This window comes from Ursus arctos, unplaced genomic scaffold (genome assembly GCF_023065955.2).
Source record: "Ursus arctos isolate Adak ecotype North America unplaced genomic scaffold, UrsArc2.0 scaffold_10, whole genome shotgun sequence".
Taxonomy (NCBI): domain Eukaryota; kingdom Metazoa; phylum Chordata; class Mammalia; order Carnivora; family Ursidae; genus Ursus; species Ursus arctos.
This window is the reverse complement of record NW_026622764.1, coordinates 32,076,885-32,090,269: the sequence shown is the minus strand read 5'-3', so window position 1 is coordinate 32,090,269 and position 13,385 is coordinate 32,076,885. Positions and strand designations below refer to the sequence as shown.

Here is a 13,385-nt window from a genome sequence, read left to right as displayed (position 1 = left end):
GAATCTTAAGCAGGGTCCATGCTCAGGGCGGAGCCCAGCGCTGGGCTCGATCTCACAACCCTGAGATCGTGACCTGAGCCAAAATCAAGAGACAGATGCTTAACCAACTGAGCCACCCAGGCACGCCAAAATAAGGTTAACACTTTTAAAACCAAGTCAAATAAAATATATACAGCACTGGTACCTGCAATCAGATAACTGTAAATCTAGGTTCCACATGTCTCTACATAGTAACTCTCTCGGACAGGCTAAGTAACTCCTCCATAAATGAAAACAAGCGCAACACTTTCACAGCACTTTGTTTTTCATCCAGACGATTCAAGTTCCTTTTTAAGAAAGGGTACTTTGATGCTTGTTCGTGGGGGTACGTGATGTCAGCCACCTGCAGGCAGGACCCATCAGCCCTTCTGGGCTTTCACCGCAATTTGTATCGCGTTCCCTCGTGGCTTTCCTGCCACGCTGCGCATGGTGGATATTGTGGCCACGGCTGTCTCCCCCACTGCAGTTAGAGCTCCTTGCTGTCTGCATGGTCACGACAGACCCATTACTATGCAGAGAGCCTCACACTGAACGAGCGCTCAAGAGCTGCCTATTTAATTATTAATGCTTCTGGTCCTTGTCTTCTCACTGGCTTTCTAACAAAGTAAAATTTTAATAGACTCAGAAGAAAGACCAGTTCACATTAATGAAAAGCTTTAAAAATAGACCATTTAAAGTCACTTGTTATCTTATTGCTTCAAAAGTACTTGAACGACCGTCACTAAACAGGTAGGGGGTGCTGGCTAGCCATGCAGAGGAGCGCGGCTCGAGTGGCCAGCAGGCTGGCAAGTTCTTAGCAAACTTGTCTGAGACCGGGTGTAGTGACAACGGGACAGGTTCTGGAGAGACGGGAGTCTGAATCCCAGCTCCTCTGCTTGTTCACTACATGAAAGTGGGTAAGTGCTTTAACCTTTCAGGCAATTTACAGATGGGATTAAAATATGTCAAGCACTAGGAGAGCTGAGCGCTGTGCCGGGGATCTGGCAGGTTCTTAGGAAACGTCAGCTTCCCCCCATCTGTGGTCTCCACGTCTGTTCACAGCATTTCTTACTTCTAAACCACACGTACCAACGTCTTCAAAGCCTTCCTCTTCCCTACCCTCATGTCCAATCAGATGGCGAGCCCTGTTGTTTCTCCTGTGGCAGTGTTTCCTACACAGCTCCCCTTGTGCTGGGACACGAAAATGCCCAAGTGCTCTGGGGTCATGGAGGACTCTAGCTGCCTGGGGAAGGAGGGTAGCCAGACACCCTGACAGACCAGGGGGACACTGAAACAGTTTTGAATAATTAACAGTTTCTAAAAGAGCAGGAAGAAAGGAAGCCCCTAGGCGGGCCATTGCAGGTCAGGGGGGAAGATGTGTGAATGAGCTCCACAGAGTTGAGCACTTTTGGAGAGTCGTTCATTTGTATGGCTGAGGAAAGAGGGAAATTGGGATAGGGTCAGCAAAGGTTTAACAGATGAACAGGAGTCAGATGAGAAGGGCCTTACGCCCAGAATAGGAAGGTGTCCCCAAATTCCCTGGCCATAATAGACAGCTCCCACTGTGTTGGTACGTCCTTTTGCTTCTATCTTTATTACAGGGCTTTGCACACTTGGCCTTTGTTATGACTATTCATATGAATCCTATCTACTACACTTCTGGACCTGTTCGTTGAAGAAAGGGGCTTTGCCTCTATCTGCCCCCTTCAAGAAAAAATCTAATGCCTTAGGGAAAATGCTCAGCAAGTATGTGTCTTATTAAATGTGTCTACACATGAGTGTTTTCAAATGGAAAACTATGTTTTACTAAGTATTTTAAATATATTCCTTATAAGATTATTTACATCATCATTTTGCCAAAATGATGATAAAGAGGACTTACTACAACAACAGTTAGCTTTCACTCAACTTTTTCTGAATTACAAAAATTTTAAATTAGTAGGGTCTGAAGTACAGAGATGCCATGATTACAGCTGCTTGTGCTGAGTGTATACTAAACGATGTATACTTTTTTGGCCTTGAACCTGTTGGTTATAATAACAACATATACCTGCACCAATATTCATACATACACAACTTCAACTGAACACTGAGTTCCTCCGATGTCTGAGTCACTGTATTTACTGGGGATATAAAACCCATAGCCCCTGCGGTAATTATACAACAGTGTGCTATGTTTATGTTCAAGATAAAAATGAAACAGAAAACCTGAGCTTCACAGAGTGAGGTAGCTTGTCTAAGTTTGCCGACCAGTTAGGGGCCAAGGACAGATTCAAACTCTTGTCTGCTGACTTCAATCCAGTTCTATTTCTATTACAGTTTTCTATTTCTCAGCAAGTACCAATATGCTCACACTTAGGAGTGGTTTGGCCAAGACTTACCAACAACTTGTTGGGAGAGGATTTTTACCTGAAAAATGTTGGTTTGCTCTTAAGCGATTAATGATCTTGGCATCGCTAAGCCCTGTGCTTTATCTAACAACAAATCTAGACAGCGGGCCCGACACAGAGCTTTATACGAGTGAGTTATTTAATTAATGAAGACAGATGTGGAAGTATGAGCAGCACCCCACCACCTGATCGAGCAACTACAAGACCTGTGAAGAAAGGCCACTAATATGCACAGCTGTCACAGAGCTCATGAATTTGTAGGAATACCATCAAACCATTTCAGAATCTCACCCAGTTAAACAAGATGTCAAATTAGAAGCAAGAAATGTAGGAATAGCAATGAAAAGTGATGAGGCAAGTAAAAAAGTGAAAAGGCATGGAATCTGCAGGCATTTAGGACAGATGTGTGTGTGTGAATGTGTGTGCGTGCGTGCACACGTGTGTATTCCAAATGCATCATCATTATCTGATATTAATTATAAAGGCATCATTCCTCAAGGGAAGACCTAAATAATACATCATTTCCTTCATTTGTAAATGGTAGAGAAGGACACGTTTTAGAGGCTTAAATTACAGTTGGTTAATAATTTTTAAGCATTCATATGAGTTAACTTCTTTGACATGTAAAATTCAGATACGACTTACTTTTGATAAAGCCAGAGAGATGAGAAATGTGATTGCTTTACAGTTACTAATTTTTAAAATTTAGGCATACAGTTTTCATGTGAATGAAAATGAATATTAGACAACACTGGTTAAATGATCCTCATAGGTTTTTAGAGAGTATGATATGTTGGAATATAAAATATTCCCAGAGTCATTCGAAACTGAATATTTTTATATGTTAAAATTACTCTTTTAAAAATATGGTTTTAAATTTATCTTTATATTTTCTTTTCTTTGTTCATCATTAAATGGCAATATTTCGCAGGGCACTGATCATTACGTCCTGTCCCACGTACCACCAGAGGGATTTAGGAGACTTTCACACCCGCTCAGACGAGACCCAACAGCTGGTTGTAGTGCGCCATCTAGTGGCTATAGGAATCACGGCCGCCTGAACGTAGCTTGCTTGTCCTGCATTTTAGAAATGCTGTGACGTATATTTTTAGAAAATAAGAGAATCGTAAACAGCAAACCCAGATTCATAAGACTATTTCCTCCTAAAATTTATATTTAAATCATTTAATAAGCAATACAATTCTTAAAATGAAATGAGGGAAATTCATAGTACATGCTGGTTATGTGTAATAAAGGTTTAAATGACCATGAACTTAATTATACTGCATATTCGTTTAAATACAATGTACACTGCTCCATGCAGAGGAGAAACCATTTATACCAGTGAAAAGGAACAATGTACCTGCTATCAACCACGTGTACAGGATTGCTGATATATATATATATATATATTTTTTTTTTTAATTAATTAATTTATTTATTTATTTTTCCTTTTTACCGTATCTGAACTAATTCACCACAGACAAGTGTTAGTAAAGGCAGTTAAAACTGGTTGGTAAAATCTTTATGTTATTACCCAAACTGCATGGTCATGACAATACACTTAAATTATTTTCAAATTTAAAAAGGCACTTTTTAGCATTTCTCTTTCCTCTAAATTGCTAATATCTAAAAAATGTTCCTCTTTTGCACTTCTCCTAATGTGTTTAATTTACTGTTCATGTTCTAAATAGATGACTGATCATGTACTAATAAAGCACAAAAGATCAAGTGTTAAAGGTAAAATGAACGTGACTTTATCAAAGGAAATTTCTTATTGCTACTTGCTCACCTCCCATAGCGTGCGTACTTCTCATAAGTCATCTGTTATAATCCCAAGCTCTATATTCATTGTTATTGGTCACACACAAATAACTTACTCAAAATGCCTGAAGCAAAGGTACGGCTAAGATACTTACTAAAAGCAAAGCAAGCCAAACTGATTCCCTCTACAACCAGTGTTGATTTCATTTTGAACACAAAGTTGAGAAATCTTGTATAGAATTGTAAATCAGAAACACGTAAGGGCTCACTTTGAACAAAATTTCATTCGTTATTTTTAAAAGGACTATTAACTGCTAATTTAGGAGGCTACGTCTTAGGGCGTAAATATCTCTCTGCTAAGCGGATGAATGGATGTGGCATGTCTTGGTTTGGAGTAGGAATTCCACCAGGAATTTGCTGATGTAGCTGTGAGATCAAGAAAGAGGGACTGGAGGTAGGACAGTTAGATGGATTTTAGCTACTGGCTAATGAATTAAGACCCACTTGGATGGAAGTCTCTGGGATCACATCTCAGAGCTTTTTCCTTAAACCTGTCTTACTTAACACCTGGCAAAAATGGAAAAGCTGAAGGAGAGATACACTAAATGCAAGGTGGGCGGAGAGAGGTTTCAAAGTCATCTCAACTGATTCTGTCCTGTGTCTCCCACAGGAGACAAACGTGTGGGAGTGTCCAATGAGAGGAAATGCACTACTCCTGAGGAAGCCGGCCCTGAGGGACAGGTCCAACTACCAACACAACGTTGTGGGTTTAGCTTTAAAAGAAATCAGTTACAGGTACAAGGGATGGACAAGATGTAGATCTCAAGCAGTCTTTAAGGACTTAACAGAGAGTCAACTGCTAAAGGACGTAATACTATTTTTACATTTTAAGAGCTGCCCATTAACAAGACCTCTTCCTTCAATTTGTGGTGTGAAAACTTGAAAAGACACAGTGACGTGTTAGAATATATCTAGAAAAACATGGCTAAGAGAACTGAGGGTACGTGATTTGGAAAAATGAAGACGCCAGTGGTTCATGATGGGGTTGTGAGGGGCACCAGGGCCGGAGAGTGAAAATAAGAGTTCTGGTTGAATGGAAAGTTGGAGCTATTCCATTCAACCAGACGGTACTGGGAGCCAAACACCGCCATAGAGGCAATTCAATACTGATGAGACGAGGACTCTGCCCTCAGAAATTTCACCCAACTTGTCTTGCAGAAGAGTAAGCTCACTGCCGTGGGAACAATACTTGACCAGGAGCCACCGTTGCACAAAGGGGATAATGACAGCTGGAGCCACGGGTGTCGTAAGGATCAAATAAAATAGAAGACATGTACGTGTGCAGAAAACTATGTGGTAGCGACTTGTTCTTTGTGAGGGATGACACTCAAGGGATTCCCCAAGTTAGGAAACAAAGTAGACTCTGTGGCGTGTAAGGTCCATGTGGACCCTATGAGTCCATGATTTCATCTTATTAATAACCCAAGCTAATTAATTCTGCTTCAACATTCAAAGTTTATATTGCTTTGAATTTTAATGCATACATCATGTCTCCCCTACTTCTACAGTGCATGTTAACTAACCCGTAAGATGCAATCCCTTAATGCCATGGGGTTCGATCCTGTACTAGGCCCCAGTTCAACCTTTTCCTCTCACCCACTGTTCATCACTTGGAGAAATGGAATAGAGGTGTTTGTGTACAAATGAGGCTAATATGTATTTCAGAAAGTTCAAGGAATAACTCAAAATATATGATGATTTACTGAAGAAAGCTTCCTCTTTTTTTTTTTTGAAACAGAAATGCTCCTGTTAAAAGTCAGGAATATGACCTGATCATACTTACGACTGCGATTTGTGTTCATTATCTACCGACAGGATGGAACATGCTTCTTTGACTCTCATGTTTTTATGCTCATTCTTTGCCTAAATGGTAAAGAAATTGATTCAAAAATAGTGCCTAAGAGATAGATGAAAATCTCTCCTGGGGAACCCAGAATCAATGGAGAGGCAAGAATCCGGAATTAAGTAGAAAAAGGAAAAGGACCGGGAGCAGGGATCAAAGATGAAGAGGCAGTTTGCAAAATGGGTTGAATTATTAGAAGGATTCGAAGTATATGTTACATGTTAGGTGAGCAAAAGTAAACTCCAGATTCTACGATGTTTTTTGACCTCAGACAGGCCTCCTACACCGAACTTCATCACATCCACACAAACGATGCCCTGTCTCAACATGTGGAGTCAGGGCACAGTCTCTGTAGAGCAGCTTTGGCGACCGTCTAACAACATGACTAAGTAAATGGCAGTGAACGCTGGCTTACACGATTTTGCTACCTCGGCCGAGAAATGGTGTTCATCGTGTGGTTATTTTAATATATTTGAGATGGCAGTGCTATTCACACAGCCCAGCGGGAGTCTGCTACCCTTGAAGTTTCCAGGTAGAGGCGGGTGCTGATCTGATTCCTGTCAAGGGGAGTCACTGGACTCAGCTTGCTTGACCTGTGGTACGTTGCTATCAGGAATTACCAGGAATGCGTCTGAATGAATTTCCCTCTTCTATCTGCTCCTTTGAGCTTCACACACTCTAGTCACCATTTTTCCTAGAAAAGGTAGTGTAATTGTGGGGCCCTCTTTCCACCTTCAGTCTCTCCCCAGAGCCTCCCGCGGGGGGCTCCCAGCAGGACCCAGGAGCCAAGGAAGCCGGGGATGCCGACTACGGAACACCCAAGGCACAGGATGCAAGGGGTGGGGAGGGGGCTAAGTAAAAAGTCACTAGGTTATTTCCTGGGGTGGGGGGAATGGATGGATGGGGAGGTATGGACGGTGACAGAGTCAGTAATTCACGCGTGATCTCAATTTCTTTCTCTGTAAGCTGAATATTAAAAATCCTCTCTTTATACGTAAAATGCCAGTGAAAATCAAATGCAATCATGGGACGATATTTTTTACACTCCTTACAGTGCTATATATATGTCAATTTTATTTTATTTTTTTTTTGGTTTATTTGTTTGGTTATTTGGGGAAGAGACTGAGGGAAGAAAAACATGCTCTAAGTGGTGTTTACAATGCTGACTTTAAGAGGATAGAACGATTCTGACTGGCTTGTTCTTCAGTGTGCTTTGTGGACATTTTAGAATCTGAGAAGTTAGACAATGGTTAAGTGGCAACACTGATTACAAAAGAGGCTAGACCACTGTGTCATACCATCGTCACTGTCCTTCAGACACAGAAGACATACTTCATTGGCTGCTAAGGTTCACTAAGACTTAAGCCTTTTTCAACGGAGACAGGAAGTAAACTTCAGACGGCTGTCTAACGCGCCGGTATAAAACACCATTCCAGTGCACCCAGGACCCCGGAGTGAAGCAGTGGCCCCTTTGGGACCTTCACGGAACAACCCCCCCCCCCGCGCCCCCCCCCACCCCCCCCCCCCCCGCGAGAAGCCCTGGGACGCCGCACCTGTATGTGTCCTTCGATGAGCCTTCAGGTGAGAACTTTTCGTGTACACTTTGTTGCATCCCTCAAAGTCACATCTGTGGATACGCCGTTTTCTGGAGTCTGGGGATTCAGACCGTCTCTGGCGTCTTGTGCTCTCAATACTAAAAGGTGAAATTGAACTGGAAAAAGAAGAAGTGGAGTCAGAGCGTGAGCAGCGCAGCGCTCTGTCTTGTTTCTAGTGGCATGGGACCTCAGCCTCGTAGGCTGTCGCTTCCTATAGACTCGAGGCCCCATGGCCGCATTTCCCACCATCACTTCCTTGGACAAACTTTATTTCCTCATCTCGAAGGCAGGCAGCTGGGCCTACGTCTGATAAAACACGCCTCTGGAGAGAAAGACATGCTTAAAACAGTAAGACAGAAACAAAGACGAAATCAAATCCGTGGCAGGTGAGTAGATCCTCCTTACCGAAAGAAACAATCTGGAACTTCTGAATGACACTCACAGGGAATATTTTTGGAAGCTCTGCTACAGACGGACAGAACGAATGCATTTAATAAGTAACACGGGGCTCTGAACCGCACGTGACAGCATACAAAATCAAGTCAAATCACAAGGTACATTTCAAAACAAGTGAGGTCAGGCTGAAAGAAATGACATCAGTACATCAATAACATGACTCATGACAAGCTATTTCTGTTTGGTAAAATGCACCTGACATTTAACTTTTCCAGTTGGTGGTTTTTCATGGTGAGGAATAAAGTACATTGTATTTAAAGATTAGCTGTACTACCATTATGAGAAAAAGTTTTAACTATGAAATTTGGCCCTGACTTGCACGTTGTTTAATCTTAATGCCACAGTAGAAAAACAGGATTAGTTTGTAACGCCAGGTAATTGATTAACATGTATTTCTTCAAACCTTAATCTCTTTTGATTGAGGTAGAAATGAAGAATATGACTAATCGTTTTTAGTTACTCATGAAGTTCTTTACTATTATAACAAAATACAACACAAAAGCAATCATCCATATTTCTACTGTAAAAAATTTACCACTGCTCATAGTAGACGTATTTTCTTCCAGCTTTTTCATGTTTTGATGCTTTTCAAAAATAATTTTTATTAGTAAATTACCTCTTTTAAAAAAAACTGAATGACTCTGAGCAAGAGTTCTTTGAAGAAAGTGACTTTTAAGCTTCATGTAAGCAGATTACAGGTAAAGGTAAACTCCACCCTTGTCTTCCTTCTCCTCCTAGGGAAAACCTCTGTCATCGGTCTTGTTAAATTCTTCTAATTCTTTCAAATCATCCTTACCACAGTCATAGAAACTCATAATATTGTTTTGTTCTTTAAGAGACATATAAATATCATCATATCGTTCACATCATTTTGCAAATTGCGCTCACACTTGCCTTTTGCTCATACAACATTAAGCATGTGAGATTATCCATGTTGATGGCAACTCCGTCTTTATTTACTTGAAGTGCTATATCCACAACTCGTTTAGTCTAAGATAATTTTTTTCATATTTTGATGTCTCTAAAATCAGATGCTTCTTAGAACTGATGGCTTGTCATAGTTTAACCAGCATAAATTTTTTTCTGTATTAGTGGTACACACAGTAATGGTACATTTTACAATATGTGGTATTTTAACTTAGATCAGGGGATGGTAAACTTTTTTCTGTAAATGGCTAGATAGCCAATATTTTGTTTTGACTTTGAGAGTCATACAGTCTATGTTGTAACAAAGCAACTCTGCGCTTGTAGTATGAAAGGAGCTACAGACAATATGTCAACAAGGGAGTACGGCTAATGTGCTAATACAACTTTATTCACAAAACAGTGGGTTGTATTTGGGACCAGTGGTTGATGCATGACTTAGATGAAACACGGTAGCAGTCCAGTGAATATTCATCCCAGAGTTTTAAAGCCTATTTCCTAAGCTATCGACATTCAGATTATTTCTAATACTTTACTGTAACATTGCGCCAGTGAACTTTTTTCCCTCCATGTTTCCTTCTACGTATGTGCCCTTTAAGTCTGCAATGTATCTTCTCACTTGTACAGATAACAGATTCAGCAAAGCTTCCTATTATCAGCTAAGACAAAATATAAGCAGTGTTTATCTACTTGTGCCTTAAAGAGTTTTATGCAAGATCTTTATTAGTAGAATGAAAGAAAATATGGGAGGCTAAGCCAATTTTTCCAGCCTTCCTATATGAAGCAATGTGGATTTGTGGTTTTCCACATAACTGACTCAGTTGCGGTGACTGGAGCCTAATGTGAAAAAGTCAAAATAGTGTGACTGGCCTGTCCCATGAAAGAACAGCTTTGGTCGCCCTCGCCAGGGAATGCTTTGGCATAGGGTGGGCTTCTTGTGAACAAAACTGTACGTGTGATGATAGAGCAACTTCATTTCTTGACTATCTAGTCATGAAAATAAATATGGAGCTTGGCACTTGGGGAATTCAAAAATAGAAATTTCTGTGTCATGATACGTTTGACATCTTTTAAATCAAGAGAAAATGATATGGTATCTGTTTTCCTTCAAATTGTAACTTAAAGTCTATAATCAGAACGGTGTGTATTGGACAGTACTTTCTACACACTAATAAGTGTAACCGTAACTATGCATAGTCACACACATAGATTGTTTTGCCTGCAGTTTATTTCAGCTATTTATCTTGCTATGTATTTGTATATACCGAGAAAAGTAAATAATAAATCTGAACTTAAAATCAAGTAACTACTAAGCAGGTCTTTAAGGGACCAATGAAGAGACACTGCTTTACAGTCCAGCCATCATGGAGCCATTTGGCAGGCGGTTGGTTAAGGAGAGCAAAGGCCACAGAATGGCAAGATACTACTTCACCGAGACTCCTGAATTTACACCAAAACAAAGACATGTTAGGTGGATGGCCTTAATGCCACAAAACTTCACACATCGATTTCTTTCATTTTAAAGTAAGATATTTTAGGACATTATGAAGAACCACCCCTTGAAGTTATCTATGCAAAAAAACTTGAAAAAAATTTTTAAAAGGTATGTACAATGGATAGCTGCACCTGGCAGAGCTAGCTTGGAAATGATATCCGATGGGTAAAATTTCTCCCTGGCTCCCCTTTTAAAATGGCAGAGGCATCTTCAGAAGAGGCTGAAGAACCTTCGGCAGGGATGCGCCTTTCTGAACCATTTATTTGATCTCTTTGCGGAAAGGTAAGAAGAGGTGGGGCTGAGGTAGACAGGGATCAGAAGAGCGAAAGAACTTAAAGTACAGAGGAAGATGGGAAGGCACTCCAAGTCCATGCAGGACTGTTGCTATGTTGGGGTCCATGCATGAACCCACAGATGACAGGCACTGGAGGGGGAAGACAACCAAAGGTGGGGGTTTGGTCAGCCCAAGTCCATGACAGTCAAGGTCCTGTGCCAAGTATCTCTAGAGCCTAGAACATTGCAGGCATTCAAGAAATGTTTGCTAAATTGAATGAATGAATGAATGAATGAATGAATGAGTGTGTTAAGTCAGGTATTCCTAATTTTTAACTTAATATAACCAATCAGTTAATTAATCCTCAATTGGTGAATTCGTCCTTACCAGGGTTCTTTTATTGCAAGTCTTCAGATAATGGTCACTCAATTCTTCACTCTGACTCTCATTTCCCTAAACTTCATATTTTAAATACTATATACATAGTGGCTACGGAATATCACAGATATTCTGGGTAACCATTAAAACCACATGTACATAAGGGTCTCCGTTCTTTGCCCTGAATTCAAGAGGACGGCATTCCAAAGCATTCCTTCCAATTAAAATTCTCAGTGGAAGGCCACTGAGATCCCTCTGAACGTGTATAGGATAGTGGTGAATGAATAAAAATCTTCCCTTTGATCCCAGCAAGCAACTACTGAGTAAGGGAGGGTGAGCAATGATCTTCCTCTCAGCGATCTCATCCCGTCCTGTCCCACTCCCGAGGCTCACACGCATGGGCATTTGGTAACACAACAGCTATCGTCACTCTTCGGGTGTTTCTAGGCGGCCCTTTCATGCTTTCTGAGCAACGTGCCCTTTGTTCAGAAGGCCCTTCAGGTATCCCCAAATACATGCAAACTGGCTCTGTGCTTCAAAAGCGGTCTTGCTCTGAAGATGGAAATACCGCATACGCCAGCATAGGATTCTTCCACTAATCCTTCGTAATGAGCTGCTGCGGTGAAAATAGGAGAGGTACGACAGTTGCCTGTGTGTTCCCAGACACTGTACTGCAGGCATCTACACAGTTCAAAAGAACAATAACTAAAGGCCCACTCCCTTCCCCAGAAGGTTAGGCCATTTGGAGTCATGAACGAGCGCCTGAGGGGGCCTCGCAGGCACTGCGTTGTAATAATTAGATCTGGAGAGAACAAATGAGTGAATCATGACTTCGGCTGCACAACAGTCCCCCTTGGAATGGCAAGTTAAATTAGAATTAAACCCAGAGAGACTGGAGAAGTCACATCCAGGAACAGCTCTATTTAAATAGAAGGCACCGCATGGCTGCCATGAAAGAAATTAAGGTTAACTGTAATCAGCAGGTAATAAAAGACCATTTGTCACGTGTGACCTTAGTGTGATGAGATGCCCTTCACTGAAATTGAAGTTTCTATAGGTGTTTAAAAAAAAAAGAAAAAGAAAAAGCCAGGACATTCTTTCTAAGGCTGAAAAGAGAAAGAGGACACGCACACCCCAAATTTTAAAACAAGAGCAGAAAACAATGGAATAGAAGATACTTATGCAAGTTCACCCAGTCAATGTCAACAGGCCTCCCAGGAGCGGGCTGCGGATAACAGGACAGCGGACATTTACAGAAGGCTGACCGTGCGCCAGGCCGCTCTAAAACGCTTGAAAGCTTAAGCTTCAACCCTATGATCCAGCCATTGCACTACTGGGTGTTTACCCCAAAGATACAGACGTAGTGAAGAGAAGGGCCATATGCACCCCAATGTTCATAGCAGCAATGTCCACAATAGCTAAATCGTGGAAGGAGCCGAGATGCCCTGCAACAGATGACTGGATTAAGAAGTTGTGGTCCATATATACAATGGAATATTACTCAGCAATCAGAAAGAATGAGTTCTCAACATTTGCTACAACATGGATGGCACTGGAGGAGATAATGCTTAGTGAAATAAGTCAAGCAGAGAAAGACAACTATCATATGATTTCTCTCATCTATGGAACATAAGAACTAGAATGATCAGTAGGGGAAGAAAGGGATAAAGAAAGGGGGGGTAATCAGAAGGGGGAATGAAACATGAGAGACTATGGACTATGAGAAACAAACTGAGGGCTACAGAGGGGAGGGGGGGTGGGGGAATGGGACAGACCGGTGATGGGTAGTAAGGAGGGCACGTATTGCATGGTGCACTGGGTGTTATACACAACTAATGAATCATCGAGCCTTACATCGAAAACCGGGGATGTACTGTATGGTGACTAACATAATATAATAAAAAAATCATTATTAAAAAAAAAAAAAAAGAAAGCTTAAGCTTCAAAGCGACTCTGCGAAGTCGGGATGATTAGTGTCCCTTGCTTAAAGATGGGGAAACTGAGGCAGAGAACTTAAGTCCAAGGGTAAAACAAAGTAAGTGGCCACACTACACCAGGATTCGAACCCAAGTCGCTCACTCTAGAACCCAATCTTAGTTATTACTTCCTACAGACTCAGATACGGGTAGTATCAACCAGCATAGGATAAAACAGGAAAACGCAACACCATAATCTGTATCGTTTAAAG

At 41.2% G+C, this 13,385-nt stretch overlaps 1 protein-coding gene across 22 annotated transcripts in view; it reads right to left on the bottom strand.

Annotated features, from left to right (window-relative positions):
• KLF12 (KLF transcription factor 12) overlaps positions 1 to 13,385 on the bottom strand; it is a 413,801-nt gene that overhangs the window by 19,501 nt on the left and 380,915 nt on the right. For 20 of the 22 annotated variants that reach the window (XM_026493403.4, XM_057308105.1, XM_048215555.2 and 17 more), the window contains one exon: positions 7,629 to 7,786. In XM_026493403.4, coding sequence (XP_026349188.1) covers positions 7,629 to 7,786 — 158 coding nt within the window. Of the gene's footprint in view, positions 1 to 3,820; positions 6,096 to 7,628; positions 7,787 to 13,385 lie in introns of those variants that run through there. The other 2 variants (XM_048215559.2, XM_048215560.2) reach the window with 1 other exon arrangement.